Source organism: Carassius carassius, chromosome 35, assembly GCF_963082965.1.
Source record: "Carassius carassius chromosome 35, fCarCar2.1, whole genome shotgun sequence".
NCBI classification, from domain to species: Eukaryota; Metazoa; Chordata; class Actinopteri; order Cypriniformes; family Cyprinidae; genus Carassius; species Carassius carassius.
The window spans coordinates 25,595,852-25,610,695 of NC_081789.1; the positions used below are offsets into that span (position 1 = coordinate 25,595,852).

At 35.3% G+C, this 14,844-nt stretch overlaps 1 protein-coding gene across 5 annotated transcripts in view; it reads right to left on the reverse strand.

The window, feature by feature from the left end:
• si:ch73-103b11.2 (myosin phosphatase Rho-interacting protein) overlaps nt 1-14,844 on the reverse strand; it is a 42,795-nt gene that overhangs the window by 25,332 nt on the left and 2,619 nt on the right. For 3 of the 5 annotated variants that reach the window (XM_059525175.1, XM_059525173.1, XM_059525176.1), the window contains exons 2-6: nt 11,605-11,682; nt 9,336-9,401; nt 2,822-2,973; nt 2,180-2,264; nt 458-635 (exon numbers count right to left, since the gene is read on the reverse strand). In XM_059525175.1, the coding sequence (XP_059381158.1) occupies nt 458-635; nt 2,180-2,264; nt 2,822-2,973; nt 9,336-9,401; nt 11,605-11,682 (559 nt within the window). Of the gene's footprint in view, nt 1-457; nt 636-1,167; nt 1,222-2,179; nt 2,265-2,821; nt 2,974-9,335; nt 9,402-11,604; nt 11,683-14,844 lie in introns of all 5 variants that reach the window. The other 2 variants (XM_059525172.1, XM_059525174.1) reach the window with 1 other exon arrangement.

Genomic DNA, 14,844 nt, shown 5'->3' on the forward strand with positions numbered 1-14,844 from the left:
ATAGGGCCCTAAGAGTTCTTTTCGGTGCATTTTCCTTGTTTTAATTCTCTGATTGGTGCCAGAATCAGGAGTAATGAACTTTTAACAATAGGAATTTTGCTTTTTAAGATGAACAGTTCAAATAATGCAGACTGATGTCTTCAACAAACAACAAACTTTTAGCTCACAGTGGGTCTGTCTTTAAAGGTCTAAAGTTACAAATGAATCGGATTTTTACTTTTGGAACTTGCTACAATGTTGTGGGTGGTTGCTATGAAGTCGCCAAGGTGTGTCGAGTGGCTGTTTGAACATGCATACTTGAGTATATAGAATGTTTCTGTTCAATTTTTCAAAATTTAATTTAAAATGTATTTTGTGGATTTTAAAATGTTGTTGGTTGAATGACTGGCACCCAGGTTCACACAGCATTTCATAACCTTGTTTTTGTTCATTTCTAATGAATTCTGAGTGTTGGTACCCATCTGACTCAGGCTGCCGGTGCTGCAGCTTGTGGGTAAAGTGGCTCGACTCCATGTTTCCTCCTGCCACAGGGTTGCCCTGGTGGATGGCACTCGCTCTGCGTGAGCTATAGTGCTGGGGAGACACACCATACTGCTGCTGGTACTGGTGACCGTCACCTTCGCAGGACCTGGCTCCTGAACACAGAGAGAAAGAAAGAGACATACAGACAAGCATAATATTTAATTAACCCATAGTCAAGAACAAAGAGCTCTTTGATGTCAAAAACACCTGTGTGTATGTGTGTGTGTGTGCAGACAGATACACACATGAATGTAACTGTCTAAACTTGCAGGCTGATAACAAATGAGCTATTGTGCCATGATTTCATACGCACGCTGATTTACACTCAGCACCACACCCCACACTAAACACACACTCGCAGATTAGAGTCTGTGTCTTTCCTGTTTCCACCTGACCGCCCAGTAATACCTTTTTGATTAAATCATAAAGTCACTCAGTGCATTTTTCTGCATGAAACCAAACACAAACACACACACACACACACACGCCTGCGTGAGCCACCCAGCGTCCCAGCAGAAGCACACACATGAGAATCATTTACTAGATAAATTACGATGAGGTTTCCAAAAACACCCAGAATTCATGTATTGATCAGATCCCTGTGCTGCACTCTGACTGGTTGGATCATGCTGGTTCTGGACTTACAATAAAGCCATTGATGTTCTGCTGGGAGCAATGACCTGTTAGCAGATCAGCAGCCTGACAAAACACAGGTCAAGAGGTCAGAGCAGATGTAAAGCAATCCTAACGATACAAACACAATCTGCTTAAAACGCTTCATTAATGTAATAATTAGAGGATTGAGCAACAGAGTGCTGCGCAGGACAAAACTTGATGGGCGAGTAGAGACTTGTGTGTGCGGGATGTGGGAGAATAAGGGTGTACTCAACACTAGGCTATCTTAACAGTGCCCGAGCGCATTTGACCCAAAAGCCAAGTGACCCAAAAGCCAAGTTCGTTTGACTAGTGTGATCACTACGTGTCATTCATTTAGCCGTCCTTGGCTCGGTTGGAAAAGGTGGGACAGAGTGCGGTTCAGTTGGGCCTGCATTCTTAGGTCTTCCCCAAATGCTCTCATTGGCGGAGATGCATCTTGACAACCATCCCAAGCCAGTACTGATCAACATCCCACCCTCCTATATAAATATATATATATATATAAATTGATAGGATCAACTTTTCTCCTAATTTGTGTACTGGTTTTCCAAGCAAACATAGCCAATAAACCATATTATCTAAGGAATATAAATAAGGGTTTTTCTGAGCTACCTGTGCATGAAGATGAAGAAACACCTTCAGACTCCAGAGTAAATTCTTTTTGCAGTCATTCACCGAATGAGGTGAGTGAAATACTTTGCAAGGTTTTGCATGTAGGTGTGTGTGTGTGTGTGTGTGTGAGTTTGTAATTTTAGTTCAAGAATAAAGACAAATCTCATGCTTTGTACAGCAAAACTCACATCTTTTACAACCAGACGAGGACACTAATTCCAAACTCTAATAGATAAAAACGCTGGTCTTTTTAATTCTGGTCTAGTGTTGGTTTAGCTGGAGGACTAACAAGTTACCCATTAATATACTGGCAAAAATGCTTGGGTGAAAATGGGTGAAATTGTTCTTTTAAAACCTCTCGAGTTGGTGGATCTGTATATACGTGTACCTGTGGCGTTGGTGTTTCCACTTTCCGTTTCTTCTTCTGGTTTTGTTTGTTGGTTCGTGGGAACACCATCAGAGCCTCCTGCCACCTTAAGACACAAACAACACTTGGGAATTATTTCAAAACACCAATTAGTTAATAATTGTTTATATAATTATATAGTCTGTGATGAGTGTAGTTCACTAATTACAATCAGTGAGTGATCATATATTAGTCATTACTTCACTTATTGTCTAAAACCAAACCCATATCAAGCTTTAACAGAGATAAACACAAATTGTCCTTTCAATTAGGATATAATGATTTATATTTATAATGATAAATTGCATATTCCACATATGTACTGTAAGTCACTTTGGATAAAAGCGATAAAAGCGTCTGCTAAATGAGTAAATGTTAATGATTAAATGCATGCAAGTCACAATTAAATCAAATTAAATTAAATTCAAGGTGAGAATGTGCATGCAGAAATGAAAGGGAAAAGATGTTTTTTTTTCTCAAACATAATTAATCGTGGGATGTTAAATTTACATTTTGGTCCCTCAGAAGTTCATCACATCATTTGATAAACTGTGACAAATTATCTTATGATAAACTGTGAGATATGAATGAATGATTCTTTATCTGTGTGTGTGTGTAACTAACCCATGTATGATCTCTTTGCTCTCAGCACGTATGTAATGGTCTTTCTCTGGCGTGCAGATGCACAGCGAGTGTTTCTGACCCGTCCGGCTCTCACCGTCCACAACATCCACACACTGATTCAGGTTTATGGTGCCCTGTGGAAGAGTGCTGGCCTGAAACACACACACACACACACACACAAGTAGATACATAAACACATTTGATAATAATCATAAATGTTTCTCAAACAGCATATCAGAATGATTTCTTAAGAACATGTGACACTGAAGACTGGAGTAATGCTGAAAATTCAGCTGCGCATCACAGGAATAAATTACATTTTAAAATATATTCAAATAGAAAATGGTTCTTTTAAATTGTAATAATATTTCAAAATTATTATGTTTTACTGTATTTTTAATCAAATAAATGCAGCCTTAGTGAGCATTCAGAAACATTAAAACTGACTTTTGAGCTGCAGTTCAAGCTAAATATATCCAATCACATGTGTTATGTCTGATTTTAATCAAGTATGACTACATAAACAATGTCATGAATAATGTTTTGTACAGAAAAAGCCTCAACAACAACAAAATCTCCAATTCATCATTTGACGAAGTCAGACAAGATGTGTGTGATTACACGGGTTTAGTTTGACAAATGATTTATGAATTACATTTAAAAAAAGAGCATATTCTTTTAGAATTATGGTTAGGTTATTTTAATTATAATTGGCTAAATATCAAATCAACAGAAGTCTATGCTACGTGCTCATTTAGGTAGCTACTGTAAGTAAACGTGTGTGTTTGTGTAAACATGGTGCACATGACCTCCCTCAAACACACACCACAAAAACACCACAAACTGGTTCATTCTCTCTGTATTTGTCATTCCCTGACGATCTCATCCAAGTTTCTCTCTCACCTTCTTTCACAACATCTCTCGATATTTTACTACTGGTTCAAGACCAGTTGCAAAATTCCTTCTTTGTTGTGCAGCCAGCATTTACACACTCACACACACACTCACACACACACTCACTCACTCACACACACACACACACACACACACACACACACACACACACACACACACACACACACACACACACACACACACACACACACAATAACTCTTTCAACGGGAAAGACTGTCACACACAGAAACAGTGACCAAGCAACACACACATACTCATCAGAAATTTGGAAAGACGAACAGCACAAAACCCTGAAAAAAAAACAGGCGTTTCTTTTCCAAGGTTGAGTTTCCAGCTTCCTTTTAATGGCTTGTTTACCGTGTTTCACTTCGGTGCTGCTGTTGAACGAGTTTGTTTGTTTTAAAACCACTGATGACACGATGCCGACACATCTGAGTGATGACAGCGGAGGTGCAGATAAGACTGCTGAGGCATCATGGGACAAATTCAAGTTCCATAAAAGAGACATCATCCATTTTTAAAGGACGGTGGGGGGTTTTAGTCTACGTAATAATCCCAGCAGGGTTCTCGCAGCCAGAAAAACCTCTTCACCTCCCTTATCGTGTGGCCTAACCAAACCTGACATCTATCAGCTGCTTGCTTTCTGTTTTTCAGAGTGAACTGCTTCATATAGTAACATATTTATTATGACATAAGTTCTGATCGAGCATTTTCATTTATTATTCTAAAATACTGTTCGCAACATACATTGAACTGTTCATGTTCAAAGTCAACAACAACATTTTATTACAGACTGATTTTCTGTGAATCATATTTGCAGATCAAAGTTCCTCGAGCACAAATATTGTGTTTGACTTCTGCCCTCTATTTACTGCCAGACTAGTTCCAACTAACTAACCACCACTCAACTCGTTCATCCACAACCTGTGCTCATTGTGGTCCTACATATTTAAAATAATAATAATAAAAAAAAGTGACATTTAGATCTGAAACCACGTCTGAAAGTATATGTGGTCCTGCAGTTTAACAAATTCATTTAAAAGTATTCATACTCAACGTAGTTCACTAATAAGTTCATTAACACTTCCCATTTAATGATCATACAAGTTTTAAAATTAATTTTTAACATTTAAATTGTAATCATTCTAACATTCTATAATTCACCTGAAAATATTTTTTTGTTTAAAATAATTGTACTTTAAAAAACAAAGGTGTGAATTCAGGTGAATTATAGAATGTTACAATGATTACAGCAGGACACTTCTTGAAACTTTGTCAACTACTCATAGAAATCATTATCTATAATCACCTTTGACCTAAAACATATTTTTTCAATGGTTTATTTAATAAGTTAAATTACAAAATTGTGGACACACTTTATTTTAAAGTCCAATTCTCACTATTATCTAACATATTTTGCCTCAAACTAGGAAAAAAAAGACATGCGAATGAAGTGGGAACGTTGTGATGATAATAAATCACATTAAAACTCCTCTAGTGCTGCTCTGCGTCCCGTTGTCTTTAGAGAAGTGTCTCTGGGAACGTTGCCCGTCTGACTGAGCGTTTTTTTTACGCAACACAAAGAGATTGCTGAATCTGTGTTCAACAAAGCCATGTCCACAGGTCAGCATCAGGGGACGATTCTGATGAACGGGTCACTGAGAGCATGCATTACAGCATGTACGTTCAATAACCGGCCGTTTAATCGCAACACAAGCATGCATTCATACACAGATGCAACTGGTCTGAAAATAGCAGCCAGGCTTCTGTTGTAATCTTCCTCTCATCCTGTTCTCCCTCCTACACATGTCTCTCTCTTTCTCATGGCTCTAAGTCCAACGGGGGCGGACAGCAGAGGAAGAGGAAGGTGAACGAGAGGATGACAGGGAGACGAAAAGGCTGTCAACTGATTTTAAAAATGCAGATGAATTAATTATGTAGCCGAACATTCTGATTAATTCATGAAAGTACTCACAACTCATTGCATACATCAATATGGAAGACACAAAATAATACTAAAGCACCATCCTACATTTTTTTCAATTGAATATCATGTTTCAAATTGTATATTACAATTTTATTTTCATTTTAAAGTCCATTTAAAATTTAATTTAATGTTGTTGTATTTCCTATTGAGATGTACAAATCCGTATATTGGGTCAGTTTACCAGATGTCGAATGTTTATTTGGTAACAAGGTTAACATTTGTAAACCACATCCGTTAAAGAATAATACTTTTAAAGCATTTGTTAATCTTAGTTAAAATGTACATTTAAACATTTATTAATACATCATTAAAATCAAAGGTTGTTAATTTTATTTAATGGAGCTCAGCTAACATTAACTAACCGTGCAGTATTTTTTATTAAATGATATTATCAAAGATGAATAAACACTAAATAAATGTGTTGCTCATTGTTAGATAGTGATAGTTAATTCACTAACTAAAGTAACTAATGGAACCTTAATGTAAAAAGTTACAATTTATTTAGCAAACATAAGTAAATGTATCATAAAAATAAAAACTTAAGTGATTATATTTAATCTTCAAATAACAAGTCAAGAGAGCAGTGGTGCAACTGATCATTAATCTCTCAGTTCGGATCATATTACGCTTTGAATCACAGATCGGGTCATTTTTCTTTATTTTTTAACACTAAGCACTTCATCGGGACCACAGCAAAAACTAGTTGCTTAATATTTTCACAGATAAGTGAACAGTCAGTAATAAAATGAGAACAAATAAACAAATTATAACTACAAAAAAGGGACAGTTTAAGAGATTCAATGGGGTCCAAACAACAACAAACTTCCTCTGTATTGACAAAAACAGTAATTGTTTCATAATATCTTCTTTTGTGTTCTGCTGAAGAATGAAGGTCATGTGGGTTTGGAGAGACATGAAAGGTGATTAAACAATGACCGAATTCTTCCTTTAATGTTCTGAATAATCCTTGATGGTCCTAAACAAGCCTTTATGCTTATTTTTCTGTAGATTTTGGGGTTTCTTAGACATGTTTTGTAATATTCACAGCTACACTACATTCTGTATAGTAGGGTTTGAGTGGTCATTATGGAAACACATGCTGAAGAGCAGCTCTAAATATTGTGTAAGACTCTAAACGTGTTCAAGCATTAGGCGTCCAGTCAACACCAGACATCCTGACCTCTCACGAGACCTTTTCATCCACTTCAGCACCTGTTTCTGAAGGGACCGAAACCCTGCTGATGACATCAAAACACAAACTCACACGACAAAATCATCTGCATTAGAAAGCATTTTAAGAGGGTCTGTGTGTGTGTGTGTGTTAAACAAATAGCAGTGCTGTTAGTCTGAATTAAAAGTGATTAAAAGTGAATAACCAAAGACTCTATCTGTGTTATTTTAATATTATTTGTGTTCTATTACAGAATTTATTAATGTTTTGAACTAGCTTTTTATTTCCATTTTTTATAACTTTTTATTTATTTAAGTTTTAGTAATTTTGTTGCATGTGTATGTCATTTTGTTTACTTTTAGTGTAGTTTAATCTTTTTTCGATTTAGTTTTATTTAGTACTTCAGTTTAAAATGTAATTTTTTTGTAGGCAATGCAACATTTCTCATTTTCATTCAGGTTTTTCATTGAATAGTTATATTTTCTTTTATTTCAAGTTACTTCATATTAAGTAATTACATATTACAACTACATTACATTAAAACACATAAAATGCAGAAATTCACTTTATTTCTTATTTAAATTTACTGCAGGGATTATCAAAAAAAATAACAATTTGTCAGTCGAACATCTCTCACTTTTAAGGAAACTACTAAGGAGATTACTAGCTATTCATTAAACCTTGATGTAATAATGCACTATAACAACAAATATAATATATTTTAATACAAGATTATGCTATTTAAATAATGTGGTAAACGACTAGGGTCAAAAGTAATCCAGAAGTAGTGAGATTATAAAATTTAAAATGTGTAATGTAACAGATATCGTTACTAACTATAATTTTAGTCATGAAATTTGCAATCAGTAATGGACTATACTACAATTTGTGCACTGGCCACTGGTTACCATTCACTTTAGTCTTTCCCAAGATTAGACATGACCTAAGAAACAGTACAAGCAACTGACTGCAATGTCCATCAATCATAGCCTAGTTTGTGTCAAGTTAAACCCAGCATCTGACTACAGTCCATATGTACTAGAGAATATTATCACTCTCTTATCAAATACTTCTTATTTGTTCTTCTTTCTCTCTCGGCTGCGAGCGCTTCTCCAGAACGAGAGATCCCAGTAATGTGTACATTCATCTCTGTTCCTGGATGTCTGAGTGTAGGAGGGAAGTGGGCACAGATGGATTGTGGGTAGCTTTCGGATGCAGCGCGGCTTCACCCACCCACATACATACTCAGATAGAGATCATCATCATCCAAGCCAGGTCGGACCTGGCCTTCATCAGTTAAGCAATGATGGACTTTATGTTCATTTAGTTCCAGACACACACTTATGTAAACACACACACACACACAAAAGAACTCACGATCACGTGTGGGCTGAAGTGGTGCTTAATAGCAATCACAAACACGCATGAATGCAAATAGAGCCAAACTGCTTTTCATCTTTTATGCTGCTCTTTGTATGTCCATCACTCACTTCCCTCGTCCTCTCAGAGAGAAAGAGAGATGAAAGAGAAGTGAATGAGATGAGCGAACAGAAGAGGAGGAACCAGCCATCAGCTGAAAATACACCTCTGTATATGAAAGCCTTTAATGATATTCTAGATTTACCTTATGACTGAGTTATTTGATCTGAAATGGCTTGCATGAAATGCCTTTTCAGTCAAAATATCCATCATTTCAGCCATCATTGCCAAGAAGATAAGGAATATTCCTGGTTAAGTACAAATTAAGCTCAATTTGTGGAGTTACTTCACACAAAAAACAACGTCAACATCTTAAAAACAAAAACAAATGAATAATCTGGTTTACAGCAAAGCACTTACAATGGAAGTGAATGGACAATCTGTAACATTTTTAAGTAATCAATGTTTCAATCTTACATCATATGTTTTGAGTAAACAAAAAAAAAACAATACCTAAAACCCTAAAAAGACCATGAAATTACTACAATGATTAGACAACTCAAATAATACACAATAAAATTTCATTTTAAGTGCTTTTATAAAACTAAGAGCTAAAATTTTTTTATACCTCTAAAAATTGGCCCCATTCACATACACTGTAACCCAGATTTTGGTTTTTCTAAAGAAAAACAAGGACAAGCTGAACTTGTATTGAACTTGGCATATCCTTCAAAATATTCAATGAAAGAAATACTTTCAAATGCTGTAAAAATCCGACTAAAGTTGTGCACTAAATGAAGTAGTATGCCATTAGGAACATCGTGTTCTCTCTCACGAGTATGCATCATGAATCCCTGAATCCAGCCATATTATACCAAACAATGCATATACAAACACACACAACATATAACACAGGCAGCAACATAAACACCCTGAAGGTCTGTCCACACAGAGCCGCCCACATACTGCAGACAGAACATGGCAACAAGTACACAACCGTATGAGAATAGTACACACTCACCATGTCATCCAGCGCGTAACGCAGGAGTCCATGTTCATACAGAAGGAAAAAACGCCTCTGCCATTTCTGCAAGAGAAGACATTAACACTGCATGAGTGAAAGTGATGCCACCTTCATGTTTTAGATCTGGAAAGTGTTTTAAGTTTGACTTAAGTGTCTGAATAGCTTTTCAGGGCCAGTTTATATAAAGGATAATGTATATATCAACAGACAGGCTGATTGATATAGTACCTGCATGACTGATTTACAGAAGTTAACTGGCATTTTCCTCACATAATAAACATTTTCGGTTTCCAAATATGTTCATTTGGGGTAAATATTTTGTAATAATTAATTTTATTTACAAACACACTATATTGTGTATATTTATTTAATTATTGACTTTGGAGATTAGCAATAGCCATTTGTTTGACCACCTCATCCTACACGTACATACTTGTATATACTACATATACTTTGGGTTATTTTTGTCATCTTTCCATTTTGTTTGTCAATCTGTGATTTCCTGTTTGCTGTCGAATCGTTTCCCATCCCACAAACTCCCTCCTGCTGTTTCTCATGAGTTCAGCTTGAGAGAGAATGAGAGTGAGTCAGCGACTCTACGGCCCCCTCAAACACACACACACAAACACACACACTTGACTCGTTCGTCCCTTAACAAGCACGCATACTATCCAGTAAACACACACACATACACACACACACACACACATACACACACAAACACACACACACACACACTTGACTCGTTCATCCCTTAACAAGCACGCATACTATCCAGTAAACACACACACATACACACACAAACACACACACACACACACTTGACTCGTTCGTCCCTTAACAAGCACGCATACTGTACAGTAAACACACAGAAAAGCAATGTGTGATAATAGAGAAACAATTCTGTGACCTTCTTTATAAATATTTCATAGAAAAGGTTCTTTATGTTGTCCTACGAATGAAATTTAGAATGTTTGTAAGTACAAAAGAAATCTGTATTTATCAAACATGTGCAAACGTGTGCACCAGTAAGTAATCGTTGTTAATAAATCCCACATTTTCTTAAGCACCATGCTCGATCATGTTCCTGGTCATTTTCATTCAGATATCCCTCCAATGAACCATATATGATGATAAAAAACCTCCCTTTATTATCACGTGAACATATACGTCCTCACCGAAGAAGAAGCCACTCTGTGTTCTCATTAAACAGATCTGTGCGCTCTTTGGAAACAAGTTCTCTGCGCAACGCATGGTTCGCCAAATCTTCCAGCAAAGATCAGCCATGACCATATAACTACATTTCAAATTGACTACTGTCCTTCATAGCTTTTCACTCTAATTGTGCAAATGTTTAAATTGAAATATGAAAATATTTAGTATTTGCAATTAAAGGACACATACGACAGCACTTTCTTGTTGTAGTGTCACCATTCTACCACTAGATTCTCTGCGTAAGCATTTACACACATTCCTATGTATAAGATCCCACACATCTGTGCATACACACTGTTGATAAATGAGGACCCTGGTCCTTTGTTGCATTAAATATTATGCATGACATCTTATATGTTCTTGAATATATTAAACTGCACTAACGATCATAATTTATCCCACATGTTTGTTAAGATGGATTTTTTTTTATGTCCAAACTTCCAGAGACCAAATGACATGCATGTATAATTAACCATAATACATATATTACATAATTATTAAAACATACATTTTGAATTAATAACTGACTAATAAATAATTAATTAAATTAATTAAAAGAAACATTCATAAATATAGCTTTAAAATAAGACCAGACAATATAATAATCATACTCTAGAACTGATCTTAAATTATTTTACTAACATCGTAATCAAAGCACAATAGAGTTTTTAATGAGTTTCTGAAATGTTTGAATTTTTTATTTAATTTTATTAACAATCACATCCAATTATATCTATCTATCTATCTATCTATCTATCTATCTATCTATCTATCTATCTATCTATCTATCTATCTATCTATCTATCTATCTATCTATATATATATATATATATATATATATGTATGTGTATATGTGTATGTGTATAGGTCTGAAATATGGACCTGGACTTCCATATTTAATGCAGGTAAGAACTAAACTTGACTGAAAAGCACCTTCTGGAACATCTCTAAAAAAAAAATTTTTTTCTTAAATAGTTTTGCCAAAATGAATTTGCTAGGTACATAAGTGTAGAGCTGCATTATAATCCATATGCAGAGCAATTATACAAACCCGTGATCTGTGCAGAGGATTGTCAAAGTTTGTTCCTTCAGGTGCCAGGAGCAGCCATCCACCGTAGATGGGTTTTGCCTGAAACATGAAACACATATGATGTAAAAACAATGAGACCATGATTCAAAACAACTGATCAGTTTTTATATAAAAAAACCTGCTCCTAAATATATATATATATATATATATATATATATATATATATATATATATATATATATATATATTCACATAAAAACAAAAACTGTGGTTGGTTGTTTTAAATGTCAGTCAGATGGTCTTTTTTGTCTGCAATGTGGAACAGACTTCACTCCTACAGTATGTGAAACCCTGGGATATGAGAAAGTATCTTAACATTGAAAAGCACATTTCACCTTTAAAGAAACATGCCAAAGAAAAGCAACAAAACAGGAATAACTTTTCTGCATGTGACCCTCCTGTGACTGCACAACAAAGTGCCGACGGACGGATTTGTAATATTACAGAAACATCAAAGAAAGCACGCATGAGAGAAAAATGAAACGCTAGGGGAAAATTAAGGTTCCTCTTCCAAAGCTCAGCAGACTTACTGGAGATCTCAGATAGATTTCATTTTAGTACCAACTTGTTTTTTTCGTTGCTCCTACAATAGAGAAACAAATGTAACCACAGTTGATATAAAGAAAGTATAAAGCTATAAAATAATAGGTCAAGGTTTTTTTGTTTTGTTTTTTTTGGCAAATCTTGTCCAGTTAAGTTGAAATCTCTTTTGAAACTCCAGAAGAGAAACATGAGATTATATAAGTGTCTTTTTTTCTAAGGAGAAACATCTGAAAAGCAGGACACTTCAGTCTGTCTGGGAGAAACAAATGAGGAATTAAAGAGATCCGAGTTGATTTTTCTCTCCTAAGGTATGGAAAAGAAAGAGCGAGCGAATGAATGCCAGTTTATCGTCTGGTTAAAGGAATGTCGGTTTGACAACTTGAACGATGGCCCGTGAAAACGTCTAGGCAAAAGAAAAACGTTAGAAAAAAGTAAGATCAAGTGCAAGAAGAAAGAGACAAAAGTGAAATTGATTCTTCTAGTTCTTGCACAGCTTCACTGTACTGACTCTTCCAAAAATAACCCTTAATATTAAACGTATGCAATTAAATAACCCAAACAAATTAAACAGCACGTGCATCGTTTCAGACTGATTTTTGTAAACTTAAGCTCAGCATTCAAAATATTCTTCAATAACAATGACATAGTGAACTGTGCTTGCTACAGCCTGATGAAAATGAAACGTACCGACAAGTTTAAGACTATGCTTTTCCTTCAGGAAATGCAAATCTAGTTTCTCCTGATCTCCTGCTAATGGGAGACTCTGTGCTCTGGGAAATCAGTGATGAGGAGCGGACAGGGACGCAGAGAGAGAGAAAGAGAAAGAGAGAAGGGCTAATGTAGGCCAGATTTTCCTCTTCAATGGTTAAAGTTTGTTCTGTTTATTTTTACAGCCCCCCTTTTTCTCTCATAACAGCAGAACTGAGCGCCGACTGTCTCACAGAGAGTGTGTGTGTGTGTGTGTGTGTGTGTGTGTGTGTCAAGGGGGAGGGTGGATTCTAATAGCATGACAAAAAGCATGGACATAAATATGTGTGGAATGAACAACTTGGAAAAACCTGACCAACTGCAGCGAGACAGAAAGAGGGAGAGAGAGATGGATATATTGACGTCTGACAGAACGACGGACCTGAATCATTATGACACCTGAACAACAACAGCTAGCATAAGGTTTTGCATTTTCTGATGACAATGTGAGCAATGCATGCCACGCATGATGCTAGGATGTTGTTGTTGGTTTCTACATCTGAATCAAACTGTGCATTTAAGTGAATCGATTCATAACACAACAGTGCACTGAGGTCTTTGCGCAGCTTTTTTAAGTACTGCAATGTTTAGTAAAGAATATCATTTTGAATGCAATCATCAAGTATGCATAAAACTCTGCACTCTGGAGATAAACCTAGTTATGTCAAGATAAAATCAAAACTGACTGAAGATCTAAAGATTAGAGTCGTAATATGCTGAGATTAAAACTGTAATATTCTGAAAATTAAGTCTTAATATTACAAGAAAGTTGTAGCATTAGTAGAATAAAGTTTCAATATGAATAAAGTTATATTTAATATGAATATGTTGAGAATGAAGTATATTGCACAAGTCCAAGAGGCATTATATTCATTGTAATAATGATGCAGTTTCTCCTACTATTGTGGTTTTTTATATAATAAAATAATTCACTTTATCACACAACATACTACTTTATTCTCAATTTTACTGCATAACTGTATCCTCATAATTATATTACTTTATTTTCATATTTTTGACTTCATTCTCAAAATATTGCGATTTTAACCTTGTAATGCTAGGAATTTATTTATGTTTTTTTTATTTTCATAGTTTTGACCATATTCAAAACGTTACAACTTTTAATCTTGTATGTCTATGCCTTTAATCTTGCAATTTTTACCTGATTTTCAAAATTACAACTTTATTCATATAATGCTATGACTTTATTTTTGAGTATTTGAGCTTGCATTTTTTTTCACTATGATTAAAATTGTACAACTTTATTCTTGTTTTGCCATGTCATTTTTCAGATTTGTAACATTTTGACATTAGACTAAAAAAGCAGTGGATATAACTCCCTCAACGTTATTCTAAAATAATAATTTCTAAAACCAAAACAAAAACATAATTTTCCATTTTTTCTTTGTTACTCGAACACCTGTAATTCAGAGACATTTCTCAATGGATAAAATTAAGCCTGTACTTTTTAATAATCAAATATCTCTGATTCGTTTAGAAATACATCACATCTCAGAAGTAGAATGGGTTTCTTTACAGCAAGAAGACAGAATAAATTAGAATTAAATGCAAAAGAAATTTGCTGGGAAGGTTATGACCTCAAATCTGAACCTTTAGAAAAACATAAGATCCACAAACATGAGGATAAGACTCTTAACATATGACTCTGACTGCCTTTACAGGTGCTAAAGACCTGATTCACTTCACTGTCAACTCAATTTCTAAGTGCTTTCTAAAAAAAGACTTCTGTGCCGCTGTGAGGCTCATTTCTCCGGCTTTCTCCCTCACATTCAAAGACACAAGCGCTTGCTTCCACGTCCAAATATTCAGTCTTTCTTTGCCTCATCACTTCTCTCTTTGATAACAATCCAACCTATACAGTGAGACAGATGGCAAACGGAGGCCACGTCA